General features: G+C 45.5%; 1 protein-coding gene across 2 annotated transcripts in view; it reads right to left on the bottom strand.

Moving 5' to 3' along the window:
* The window catches only part of FBXW8 (F-box and WD repeat domain containing 8), a 58,943-nt gene that overhangs the window by 24,199 nt on the left and 21,153 nt on the right, over positions 1-13,591 (bottom strand). For both annotated transcript variants that reach the window (XM_059863175.1, XM_059863174.1), the window contains 3 exons: positions 9,122-9,279; positions 1,441-1,637; positions 365-574 (listed from right to left, as the gene is read on the bottom strand). In XM_059863175.1, coding sequence (XP_059719158.1) covers positions 365-574; positions 1,441-1,637; positions 9,122-9,279 — 565 coding nt within the window. The remainder of the gene's footprint in view (positions 1-364; positions 575-1,440; positions 1,638-9,121; positions 9,280-13,591) is intronic.

Here is a 13,591-nt window from a genome sequence, read left to right on the forward strand (position 1 = left end):
CTATTCTTATTTATAAAACCCTCCTTTGAAACTTGTTTCTAGTTCTATTTCTCTCTCACAACATTTCTCTTATTTCATAATATTTCTAAGTCAATATTTCCTATCTCAAAGTTTACATACAGATATATACTATGTAAACCTTGTGTCAAACTTTAAAAATTCTCTACAAATTCATTTCCCACAGCTGAACAATAACCCCTCACTTCAGCCCACAGAAGAACACAAAGCAGCATCAGATTATTGCACTGAATTGTTTTCTCTCTGCTCTCAAAAGCTGGAGAGCAGGAAAAGAAGTCCTCAGCATGAACTCTTTCTCCCTTAATTACAAAGGTGTAAAAATCTTCTCAGAGAACCATGACAATACCTGGTTGGGCTCATTCAATAGCCAGCCAAAGGTTTTGATGCCAAAGGCTGCCTCGTGAGCAGCCACGTCGAGGCAGGTGACAGGCTGGCCATAGACTGAGTGCAGAATCCTGCCAGGAGCTTCTGCTTTCAGGAGATAGACAATGTCCTCTGCAGCTGCCACTGCCACTGGGCTCCCCGTCACATCTGGAACCAGATTAAGGAAGTTGACCTAAAAAGAGCAGACTTTTTATTTTATTTTTTATTTTAATTTATTCTAGTACAGTCAAAAATTCTTTTGCATCACTAGTGCCACATGCTGAACTGAACAAACTACTCATGTGTGTCCTGAATCTTCTCAGCTATGCATGAATTCCACACAAAGACCAAGCATCAAGCTTATTTCTGATCTGTAAGACAGACTTGGCTTGGGAGGGGGGATTAATCAGGAGTGGTTTAAATCCCTTCACACCCTTTAACTGCACAGCTTCCTCCTACAGGAGAGAGGCTGCAAGACTCAATTATTCCTACACACTTCCTTCCCCTTTCAAACAAATGCTGATACTCTGAGACAAAACAAAACTTCAGGAAACGAGTTTTAATTACAACTCTCAAAACTTCAGTGACAGAAGGTGCAACCTAGAGAAGCTGCATGAGTAGTTACAGCTTCACAAGTGACACTATTAGGCTGCCTGCAATATCCTGCCTCAGAATTAATCAGTTAGTGTGGATCTGGAATGAGACCTGGAGTTTCAGCTCCAATTCTATGCGAGAAAACTGATTTACAAAATGAGCCAGCTTAGTTTACTGTTGACAAAAAAAAATCCAAAAAAAAACCCCCCCAAATCAAACCAAGCCAACCTCCTGCACCATATGGACTTGTGTTCATTTTCACTCCTAGCTGAAGCCAGCAGTTCACCCTTGCTCTTCAGGGATGGAGGACTCACCCTGAACCTGCTCCAAAGTCAGAGCCTCGAGCTGGTACCGCCCTGATCTAGCTCAGCCTGCAAGACCTTTCTAAGAACCATCCCAACCTTACCAACAATAATTAGTGGATCAGGAGCTCCTGTAACGAAGCAGAGTAGCCTGGAGACTCACCAGTTTCTGGATTTCAAAGGTTCCTGGGGTTTGCCAGAACCCTCTGTCATCGGGGCTCTCCAGCCTGACCTGGAAGCCGGAGGCCGTGGCCACGGCGGCGCCGCCCGGGGCCAGCGCCAGCGCCTGGATGTGCTGGTTGTGCTGGAAGTGATGGATGGGCTCCTGGCCCAGCAGCAGGCTCCAAACACTGACAGTGCCTGCACGGGGGAAACGGGCACTGGGGTTAGCTCAGCCTCTGACACAACCTGCAACAAGCCTTTAAACAGCTGCAAATGGAACAAAGGAAGAGACGGGGGCAGGACGCCAGAACCTGAGGATGCCATGGTTCCTCCAGCCACGGGTGCACAGGAGAACTGATGTGCTCTGAAGCTGAAGGAGGGGATGTATAGATGGGATATGGGGCAGGTATTGTTCCCTAGGAAGGTGGGCAGGCCCTGCACAGGGTGCCCAGAGCAGCCGTGGCTGCCCCTGGATCCCTGGCAGTGCCCAAGGCCAGGCTGGACACTGGGGCTTGGAGCATCTGGGACAGTGGAAGGTGTCCCTGCCCATGACAGAGGTGAAATGGGATGTGCTTCAAGGTCCCTTCCAACCCAAACCCATCTGTGAGTCTTTGATTCCAGGCTGTATTGCTCTGTACCTTTTCCTAATTCCTGACTGTCCAACAACATTAGCAGCTACCTTGAGGAAGACTCTTTGACTTCTCTCACATTTCCATGTTTGGAGATCAGATGCAAACAGACACCTGAAATTTTGTTCTATTATAGAGAGGCCCTCAATCACCCCAAACCCAGTGAGGAAGAACCCACACTCCAATTTTAAGTCACTTTGCTGCATGGTTCACAGAATCACAGAATATCCTGGGCTGGAAGGGACCCACAAGGATCATCCAGCCCAGCTCCTGTCCCTGTCCAGACCCCCAACAACCCCACCCTGGCCATCCCTGGCAGTGCTGGCCAAAGGCTCCTGGAGCTCTGGCAGAGCCAGAGGCTGTCCCCACTGCCCTGGGGAGCCTGGGCAGTGCCAGCACCCTCTGGGGGAAGAACCTTTCCCTGATCTCCATCTAAATCTCCCATCACAGCCCCATTCCCTGGGTCCTGTCCCCAGTCACCATAGAGAAAAGCTAAAGAATGCAAATCCTAAAGATAAAGGAGTGTAAGTCAAAAGAAAACATATTTATAATTGCATTTTTGTCAGCCTGGCTCCCCAGTTCTCTATTTAAAAGCATCATAATGTGAGTAAGAGCAACCTGAGGCAATCAGGAGGGAACAGAAGGGAATTGGAGCCTTCTGGGCCACCTTTGCACTGAATTGAGAAGCAATCTTCCAGCGTGACAGGCAGGGCTGGAGAAGGCTCCCTTGCAGAGGAGCACGTTAATGATGAAATGATTAATGGCAGCTCTTCCTTCAGAAGGAGACATAAAAGCCCTGACAGACAGCTGTGGATGGGCACCACTGCCAGTTTGCAAACACTCCTCCCCAGTCCCAGAGGAGGTGAAGCAAGAGTGTGGTAATGAAACTGCACATAGTGAAATGGTAGCTAAATGAGTTTAAATTGATTTATGGTAGCTTTTGTAAAGATTATTTGGTATCTGGAAAGTGCTACCCATGTGAAATAATGCAGATAATCCTTAAGATCCCTGTCTAATGGCACTCCCACTGAATATTTATATTCCTCACCATGGGAATGAGTACCATAATGGGGACCATTTTTGTTTTATTAGGGATGAATATTTAAATTAATCTGCTATTTGCCTAAACAATTAGCTGCCTCTGTTTGTTTACACAAAGCCAAAACTGCAATTAGGCTTCCATCAGAGAGATCAGTCCCAACTAAAACTGTCCCGACGGAGCCGTAAGGGCTCGGAGCAGAACTTCCCAAAATGACTTCTTAGCATAATGGTAATTATGTTAATTGCTTGAAAGGTAAATAACTGCTGAACTCGGTTTGCAAAACAGACTGGTTGCACACAGCTTAAAACCAGTTAACAAATCCAAGTGGGCAGCACAGGCTGCATCCCCTGCAGCCAGGACAGGGCTGAGCTGGGGCTGCTCCTCCTCAGAGCAAAGGGATGGGGAGGTCTCACCTCCAGGAGAGATGATTCAGCCAGGAAAAACCCATCAGGGATAAAGTGGTATCAGACACAGGGAGTTAGAACTGGACTCTTGGGTCAGACCGTGGATTTGGCTGCCAGGCTCCTCCAAGCAGGAGGATTTTCAATTTTTGTTCAGTAGAAAACTGATCCAAATTAAAGACCAGGTTCGTGAAGGGGAAAAAGGGAGGCTGATTTGCTTTCAGTGGAGCCTTTTGTTTACACATCTCTGTGATGAACATTTCACTGGATTCAACAGTGCCTAAGTGGATGAAAGTTCTGGGAAAAAAAAAAAAATATTCTGACCACAGGAGCAAACTAAGAAACCCAGAGCTCAGGGTTCTGCTCTCTAAATTTGAGCAACAAGCCACTTATTATTATTATTATTATTATTATTATTATTATTATTATTACTACTACTACTACTACTATTACATCTCAAACATGACAAAATCTGTCCAAAATAAAAGATTTTAACCAGGCAAACACAGTGTGCAACATCTGATACATGATATGGGCAATATATTCCTGGTAATCTAAACAAAAAAGTGACTTGTAAGGTCACAAATTCACATGTGATGAAGGAGCACAAAGTAAAGAGTAACCTGGAGAGTTCAAAGAATAACCTGAATTGGAAGGGACCCACAAGGATCAGGACAGAAAGAAAACAGAAAGCAAACACTGCACTGGATTTATAAATAGATAAAGCTGCCACAAGGACTAAAAGTGCTGCTCAGAATATTCTGCATTTCACTGCAGAAACAACAAAAGGTATTTATGGGTGTGCAAGTCCTTGCAGCAGTCAATCACCTTTGGGTAAGAGCAAAAAATCCCACACCATTCCAGTTCAGGTTATTAGTGTGGCACTAAAAAAAATCAGGCTAAGATTTAGCAGTGCAGATGAGATCACTGCTCTCCACAGTCTGTCTTCCTGCCTCCAGCACTGCCCAGCACCTCATTTCCACAGCAATTCCTCTGCTGAGGTGAAGTTAAGGTTGCAGCCATATGTTATCTTTATTTTTTATAATATTGAAATCTTACCAAGTGTTAGAAGGTCACCAAATGAAAATTATCAGCAGCGGTTTCACAGCACGCTAAAATCTGCACCATAATTGTGATTATTCCACCTGAACTCTAACAATAACTCCCCAAAATCATTTAGAATTATGAGCAAGCTGGAAAGTCATCATGGCTCATGACAAGAAGTGCAAGAAGCTGCTGCTGGTGGTGCAATGCTGATATTCAATGTGACAATCACTGCAGCAGCCTCGTTTATCACTTTGCCCCAGACTGGACAGAAAATTCAACTCCCAACCCATAGAATTCTGAATGGTGACCTGCTGAAAGGGCCATTTATTGCCAGTCACTGCAGACTGGAAAGTACTTGGATAGAACATTGAGCAGGAGGCTGTTGTGCCTCAGAGTGCAGTGCTGATCCTGACTGAACTCAGATTTTGGGAGCATCACCAGCCCTGCACAGCTCTTGCTGTGTCAAAGGTGGGAGGCTGGAGGCTCCTCTCTCTCCACCAGCAGTGCTGGCAGCACAAAAGACATCCTGCAAAAGCAGCTGTTACATCTGTTTTCACACAGGTTTTTCTCTGCTATTACAGGCAATGCATTTGCTACAAAATTAAACAAACCCAAGTATCTTTTTTCCTTTAAAATCCCCTAATCCTCCGACAGGGCAAGGCAGCACAACCACAGAGCAAACAGTGTTAAATCTCATTGGTAAATATTACCCTGGCTGTGTCTGGCAGTGTCACAGAGCCTGTCTGAGCCCCTCCTGAGCTGGGCACAGCTGGCACTGCCCACCTGAGCTGCCTGCTCGGGGAGCTTGAGGTGGGAGGGCTGGATGTGGGTGTGGAGGATCCCAGCTCGGATCCTAAAGACCTTTTGCATCAGCTCTTGCACATTAAAACCAGCATTTGCTGTCAGCTGGTGGCTGCTGCCAGCTTTGGAGGAGTTAAAGCAACCTACATGTGCATTATCTGAAAAAAAAAATAAAAATATAGAACCCCAGAATTTTGTTTGTGCTGGAGCAGGGAATCCAAATGTGCTGATGGTTTACAAGCTCATTCCCTTCAGCTTCTAAACACAACAGCCTGGGAAGGCCAGGAGGTGCTGAATTCACATCATCTCCGTGGTGCTTGTCCTGCTTCAGAGCTGTGGTCTTGCCACCTTGATTTAAACAAAATAAAACTCTATTTCACCTTCTGAAAACCCTTGGACTTGATGATCCTTGTGGGTCCCTTCCAACTCAGGCTATTCTGTGATTCTCTGGCTCCATTCAGGTGGATTTTTCTGACTCCAAAGTGGGAACATGAATTTACTTCCTCATCATTTTCAGCTATATCATATCTCTATGATGTACAAGCAGTATAAGAAAAGCATGGGTGGAAATGAGCACCAGCCTGAAGTATCAAAACTTGTTGCTGTGAATTTTGAGTTTTTCCCAAAAACATTTCTAGTTGGAGGAGCCAATTTAACCTTAGTAGACACTTGAAGCTCATTAACCAATATTTTATATTTCATTTTCACTTCCAGCAGGTCCTGAGGGTACAGGGTCAGACCTCAGTGACAAGAGCCTTTCCCTCACACTACCATTACCACAGCAGTTCCCACCAAATGTTCCCAGATTTTACTGCCACCACCCTTCTTCCAGGGATTTCCACACACCACCATCCTGGACAGTCCCTCGGAGAAGGCACACACCCTGTTTCATTCCCAGTGTGGGGAATGGGATGACTGGGATGGGAAATCACACTCCACTCACCCAAACCAAGAGATCTGCACCCAGAGCCACCAATGGGAATAAACATCCCAGCCCCTGCTCCTGCACTTTTCTTCTGACATTTTTTCCTTCGCTCCAGCCAGCCTGGAATGCTCCTGCTCTCTTGGAGCACGTCCTGGCACTCAGGGAAAGGCACCTAACCCATCACTCTGCAAAGAGGGTACAGGAGGGACAACACCCCCAGGCAGCTTTAAGGGCACCAGAAAGGACAAGGGCTGCCAAAATTCCCCTCCTGGAGCCTGCAGCAGGCAGGAGCACCTCTGATCCCTGCAGCAGCCACCCTCCTTGCTTCCTCTGCAGCTTGGGAAGGCCACCAGCTCCTCACAGTGGGCTTGAGGGGGTACAAGCAGGGCAGCAGGGCCGTGCTCCCCACTGTGCCTGCAGCAGGGTGGCCGTGGCATTTAAAGGACAGCAGGAAAAAGTTCTGTTCTCCTGTTGCTGCACGTTGTTTGCCAGTCAAACCATGCAACTCCAGAGCGCAGGGGGGAGAGGGATGGCTGAAGCAGACTGCTGTTTCCCAAAAGCTGTGGCTGCCAGCCAAAGGCAGGCAAGCATGGAGCAGATGGAGTCCTGGCAATGCCTCTCCTGTCCCTGCATTAGCAGCATCTGCTCATTACCCAGAACCCTCGCCTGCTTTATCTAATGCTCCAGGAAAAGCATTTTGATTTGATTCATTTCAGTTCGGTAACGTGCAACACAATTAGTGGTAAAATCAAACTGGAGCACTGCCAGTGCTGACAATAGGAAACAAGGCAGAAGAAATATGAGGCCAGTGGGTTGGAATTCAAAAATCACAACTGTGGCTCGAGTTGCCAAGTCCCGTTGCCCCAGGTGTACATCCAGTGCCCCCACTGAGCGCTGGCACAGGCACAGGGAACTTCATTTGCTCCTCATCCATTCCTCCCTCCTCTCCCTGTCCCTGCAGCCCGAGGCTGGCACCATCAGGAACCTCCACCAGGAGCCACCATCCCATTTTCCTCCAGGGCCACCATGGAGTGACAACCCACTTTGGCCAGGGCATCCCAGGAGGACATCCCTGCCTCCTTGGTGTGCCTGGGAAGGAGGTGAGGAGCAGAGCAGGGCAGGCAGTGCCTGCCAGCCCTTCCCTGGGAGGGGCAGCCAGGGCCAGCACCACGGGAGCCCTGCGGGACCGGGAGCAGCCGATGGTGTCGGGGCCAGCCAGGGATTCGCCAGGGAAGTCTAGACTGCCTGACAGCACCACCTCCAACACGAGCAGATGGTTTCTCTGGGTTAGTCAAACTTACAAACAAAGAGGAAAGGGAGCTGGAAAAGTACAACAAAGAACAATCAAACACATTATCTTCAAAGGCGTCCGCTCCCTCCCCAAAATTTAAAATAACTCTCTCCAGCAAACTGTAAATATGTGCTTTCGGCTTGCAGTTAGTAAACACTGCTAAAATGGGTCTTTTTATTTCCCTATTCCCATAGAAACTAATCTATTCTGACCAAGGCTTCTCAAATCAGAGTAACTGCCATATCACAGAGCCTATTAAAATCCCTACCCAAAAGAATAAAAGACGCCGAGCTTTATGCAAACTAGTTCAGTCACAACACTGACAGCAAGGGATATGACAGGCAAAAAACCCAGACAAATTATTAGATTAGTCAGTGGGAAACTAGAAAACAAACAAAAGACCCTCTGCTAGTCATTGTTTGGAATCCTGGAAAAAAAGCCAGCACTTAAAACCTGTGTTATAATTTCCTATGACTCCAGTAAATAATATTAATAACACCAGATTTGCTGCTGTCAGAAAATGTTGCCTATTAACCCACAGAAAACCATCCTGACAAGATCCAAGCTAGAAAAACAGCTAAGGATGTTGAGAATCTTAAAACACATAAAGCATTTAATTTACTTCTAAAATAGAAGTATGGATTAGGGATTTTGTTTGCATTATCCACCTTCTGTTCTGTTTTCACCTGTAGACACACCAGGATCAAAGACAGGGTGTGTACAAAGCTCTGTAAACTTACAAACATTCTTTATTTATACCCAAGGAGACATTTTAAGTATCAAATTTTACATTTTAAAGATGATGGGAGTTGAGGTCTGCCCAAGCCCCTCAGTTTAGGATCCCAGTCGGCCAGGACTGTCCAAACCTGACTTTTTTAATTCCTGTTCCCACATCCAGAAGATGTTGGTCTCTGGCTCTTGTTGTCCATTACAGAAATCCTCTAAGGATATTTAAAACAATGCACACAACCAGGATTTTATGAAGGTTTCACTAAATATTAGGTGAAAGCTTTCATTTCTTTAAATCCAAGAATATAACAACAACCCAGCACTGCAAACCAGCACTTCAGTGCATCCACACACCACGCCAAGAGCGAGAGGGATGGGGATTAATCAGACATCCAAGTTTACCACCATCCCCATAACAAAGCTCCACAGCACCCCAAGGGAGTTTTGGCCAGAGGAGAAGGCTGGTGGAAGAATATTTAATATTTTTATAGCAAAACAAGTTATTTGTTTAAGATAGCTTGGCTGGACTACAGCCTGGCACTCAAGCTTTGTGCAGCAGCTCCAGTAGGAATTAAAGCTCAGTTTTAATGGGTGCTATGCTCCAATGCCTCCTAATGCATTTAGGGTTATTGGCCAACATTCTCACATAAAAGCAAGTGTGTGCGTGTGTGTGGATACACAGGATTACAGACACACAAAAAGCTGAGCACAGCTGCCTCATTTTTGTAAAGCTCTTTTGTTTTGGTTTTTTTTTTTTTTTTTTTTTTTTTTTTTTTTTGCTGTTGTTTTAATAGGGAGGAGAGTTGTGCTTGCTCACCGTCCTCGTGGGCAGCCACGGCCAGGGAGCTGTTGATCCTCACAAAGGAGACATGTGGCAGGGCCCCAGCCCCTCCAGGGCCTGGCACTGCTGCCAGCACAGGGGCTCTGTAGTCCCAGGTGCGGGTGTCCCACAGCTTCACCTCCCCTGAGCTGTACCTGTAAAACAAGGGCAGCCATCACCCCACCTGGGAAATGAATGGGAGAGAATTTTTACAGCTTGATTTTTACAGCACAGAGAGATAAGAATTGTTTTCTCTTCTTCTCGCTGTGCTTCTCCAGGAAAAAATCCTGGGAGAGAAAAGGATGTCTCTGTCTGTTCAGAGAATGTGAATGCCACAACACAGTATGGATCTGTATGCAAACTGTGCAGATAATCATAAAGAATTTGAAGGATTGTGTTGTATAAATTTATCTGACCATTCAGAGTCCATCCATAAACAACTTCAAAAATGAAATCATTTCATAAATCTAATTAAAACCGAGGAGAGATCATAGTTAGATAACTCGATTGATTAAAACAGATTGTTTAAAACATAGTTTTACACCTTAACTAAAAAAACTTTACAAAATAAGTTTATATGCATTGATTGTCACAGTGACAATGTTAGTGATAGTGCCTTGCACACTTCACTGTGCACAGCAAACTAAACAAAGCTATCAAAGAAGTTTTTCTGTTCAAGAGAGAGAGGGAAATATGGGAAATGGATTTGTAGAGAATTCTCAAAGCCTGACAGAAGGCCCACACAGTGTGCATCTGTATGCAAACCTTGAGATAAGAAATGCTGAGTTAGAAATGCCATGGGATGGGACAGACATTGTTGGGAGAGAAATGGAACTAGAAAAAGGTTTCGAAGGATGGGCTCACAAATAAGACTGGATACTTTGAAGAAACAGAACTATGAAAGATGCATTGTAGTGGGACCCATGAGGGGTAATTTAGGCTTATTTTCTTTAAGGCATTTACAGCATGGAGTGGCAAAAGCTGATAGACCGAGAAACTCTTACAGTGTATTGTAATTAGGAAATGGTTGGCTTCTGATTGGGATGGTGTGAATTATAACATCTGTATTGCCTCACCCTCCTCATGAGACTGAAAATGGAATAAAAGTTTTTAAAATGCCTCTAAGTTGCCCCATCTCTGGTTCAGAAAAGGGCATAATCCAACACCAACAACCCCACAGCACCTGCAAGGAGATGGCTGCAGCAGAAGGGAGGAAGGAACAAGGATGGGTTCAAACAGCTCCCAAACTGATCCTCCCCCAGCCCCCTGTGCACAAACCCATCAGCTTTGCCCATTTTAGTCCCATTTATTGAATGTGGCACCAAAGTCTACCAGGGCAGGTGGGTAAATTGAAATTGGAGCTACAAGGAATGGTGTGGCCAGCAGGAGCAGGGCAGTGATTCTGCCCCTGTGCCCAGCTCTGGTGAGGCTGCACCCTGAATGCTGTGTCCAGTGCCAGGGCCCTCAGTTTGGGAAGGACATTTAGGGACTGGGGTGTGTCCAGAGAAGGGAAACAAGGCTGGTGAAGGGCTTGGAACACAAGTCCTGTGAGGAACTGTGAGTGCTGTGAGCTCCTGAGGGAGCTGGGGATGTTTAGCACGGAAAAAAGAAGGGTCAGGGTGACCTTATCACTCTCTACAACCCCCTGAGAGGAAGCTGCAGCCAGGGAGGGTTGGTCTCTTCTCCCAAGCAACAACCAACAGAATGAGAGGACACAAGGTGAGCCAGGGAAGTTTAGGCTGAACATCAGAAAAGAATTCTTCACTGAAAGAGAGACTGGGCAATGGAACTGTCTGCCCAGGGAGGTGCTGTATCCTTGTCACAGCTTTTAATGAAGGGATGGGACCACAGGGATGGGCTAAGAAGGATTTATTGCTCAGATAAACATCAGTCCCAGAGGCCATGAGATTTTAGAGGAGCAAGCAATCAGCCATAGCTCAAAATGGTCACAAGTTCCTTGTTACAAGGCAATATGGAACTTTCTAACCCAATGAACAGATGACACAAGGTTTATTTTGCTTTTCTAACCTATCACCTTTACTTACTTCTAGTGCACTGTGGATACTTTTGTCCAACAGGTTTCTGTCTCACAGGCACACAGATGCTTCTGTAATAACTTCTAAACTCTCAGCTTATTCCACACAACCCCACCCCTACATTATAAACCCTTCACCACCTTATCAATGCAGTTTCTCACTTACTTAAGGCACATTCTTACAACTATAGAAACACAGGTTTATGATTCTTCTGCTTAATGTCTGTGTATTTTATTTTTACATCAATCCAAACTTTTTCTAAAGCTGCAGATCAAACTCTTCAGTGTCTGTGGAAGTTTCTGTTTCTCTGATTCCCACAGTGGTGGAATCGCTGTCCCCAGATGTGGCACTCAGTGCCATGGTTCAGCTGAGGAGGAGCTGGTGGGTCACAGACTGGACTTGATGTTCTCAAAGGACTTTTCCAACCCAGGTCATTCTGAGCCACACAACTGAGCCACCACAATCAGTATCCACTTTGCAACTAACACACAGGGAGAGCCAGGCTCAAGAGGAAAAAGGAAATCAGGAACAAGCCTAAATTATATCATGGCAAAAGTTCAAACTGGTTCTTTTCAGTCTTTCAAGATTTCTGGTTGTGTTAAACCAGAGCATTTATCTATGATCATACAAGCACCCACCCAACCTACTGCTCTTCATAGGAAGAAATTTCTTTTTATAGAAGAAATTTCTTGATTTCTCATCAACAGATCAATTTACCCACATCTCTGAAGATTAATTCATTGATTTGACTAAGTGTAGACTTAAGGCAATGGTTCATTGTTTGCAGCAGGCTCACTAAAATATCACCAAAACTGTAATTTAACATCAGCTTGTCAATGAGGAAATAAAGAAATAGAACTAAACTTTTCAGATAATATTGAATATATCTGAATGAAAGAAGGTTTTTACACAGTAAACGATGGATAAACTGCTCTGGGCCATCTATGACCACACTAGAGACTATTAAAGGGAAAAGAAAATCACAGAGAAGCTTCTACAACTGGCCAAAGACCACAGTTCTATAATTATTAAAGGCCAGTTTTGACAAAACTGTGATAATTAACACTGTCAGATGTCATGCTCTGGCATAGCTGACACTTGGATTCATTTGGGAAATCAAAGGTGCTTCCTGCTCTGTCACCTTTGTTGTTACATCCTGACTTTTGGGGGGAAAGTATCATGGAAAAGGGATTCTTACCAGCCTCAGAGGTCTGGAGGTTGGGAATCTGGTTGTACTTATGAGGAAAAAAACCAGTTAATTACAAGAAAAAGAAGGAAAGGAAGGTTTAGGAGATGTGGGAGTTGCACTCAGGTTTCCCAGTTCTCTGGGCAGTGCCATGCAGGGCTCCTGGTACTGGGAGCAGATCCCTCCCCATCTCCTGGTGAAAAGGCTCCAATTTACAGAAGGAATTAAAGTGCCCAGGGGGGTGGGGAAATCTGTCAGGCAGACAGAGATGCACATTAATTCCCTGCACTGATCAGGAAGAGGGGGAAGCCTGTCCTTGTCACCTGCCTCCTCTGCTGAGCCTTACAGGGGAGCACCCAGGGAAATGAGAACAGGGTGGGACACTTCTCCTTCTCCCTCCCTCTGCAAACGAGGCCCAAACCCCTCTGAATCTTGCTTTCATTTCCAATTTCCAGCACCACAATCTAAGAAGAACAGGCCAAGAAAGAAGCTTCCCCAAAGCAAAAAGTTTCACGTTGGATTGGACACGGAGTGCAGATCAGATCACAACAAATCTCCTCAGTTTGCAAAACTGGAAAGGGCTCATTTTGCTTCAAAGTCTGGGTATAAACCACAAGAGGACAGGTGATTGCACAGATCTGCTGCAGGCCCCTTCAACAAGAGGCACACAATGTTTTGGAAGCATTTTAATTTTGCAGTTTCCTCATGTTAGGGTTGGTTGGGGTCGTGTTTTTGAGCTTCTCCTCACTGCCAAGAGCAGCAGATTCCTCCCAAGGGAAGACAAAATTCTCTTGTCACTGAAAAGTGAGTTCCAAGGGAGACATAAAACACTGCTAGACTGGACAGAACTCAGTGGCAGAATATTTGTTTTCATCTCTAAATAAACAAGGAAGAACAGCATCTCCTCCTAGTGTAGGTCTCACACAGTCCAGGCTGGAGATGTACAAAGACTGAGAGAAGGAGAAAATGGCAGCAGAAGAGGAGAGACCCAGGGCTGGATAATTCTCAGGGCACACTGCATCTGGTTTCCCTACACAGCCTGGAACACACGGGATCCACCAAAAATAACAGTGCACTGACTGCAATCCTGGAATTGAAGAAACAACATCACAGGACCACAATAAATCCTTAAATTAATTTTATCTCAGAATTCAGTCGAGTCAAAATTTAGTTCAAACCATTCTTTGCTCACAAAGAACCACCTGAACCACCTCTGAGCCAAGCTCAAACTGGAGCAGCACCACC

This window comes from Haemorhous mexicanus, chromosome 19, assembly GCF_027477595.1.
Source record: "Haemorhous mexicanus isolate bHaeMex1 chromosome 19, bHaeMex1.pri, whole genome shotgun sequence".
In the NCBI taxonomy this organism is placed as follows: Eukaryota; Metazoa; Chordata; class Aves; order Passeriformes; family Fringillidae; genus Haemorhous; species Haemorhous mexicanus.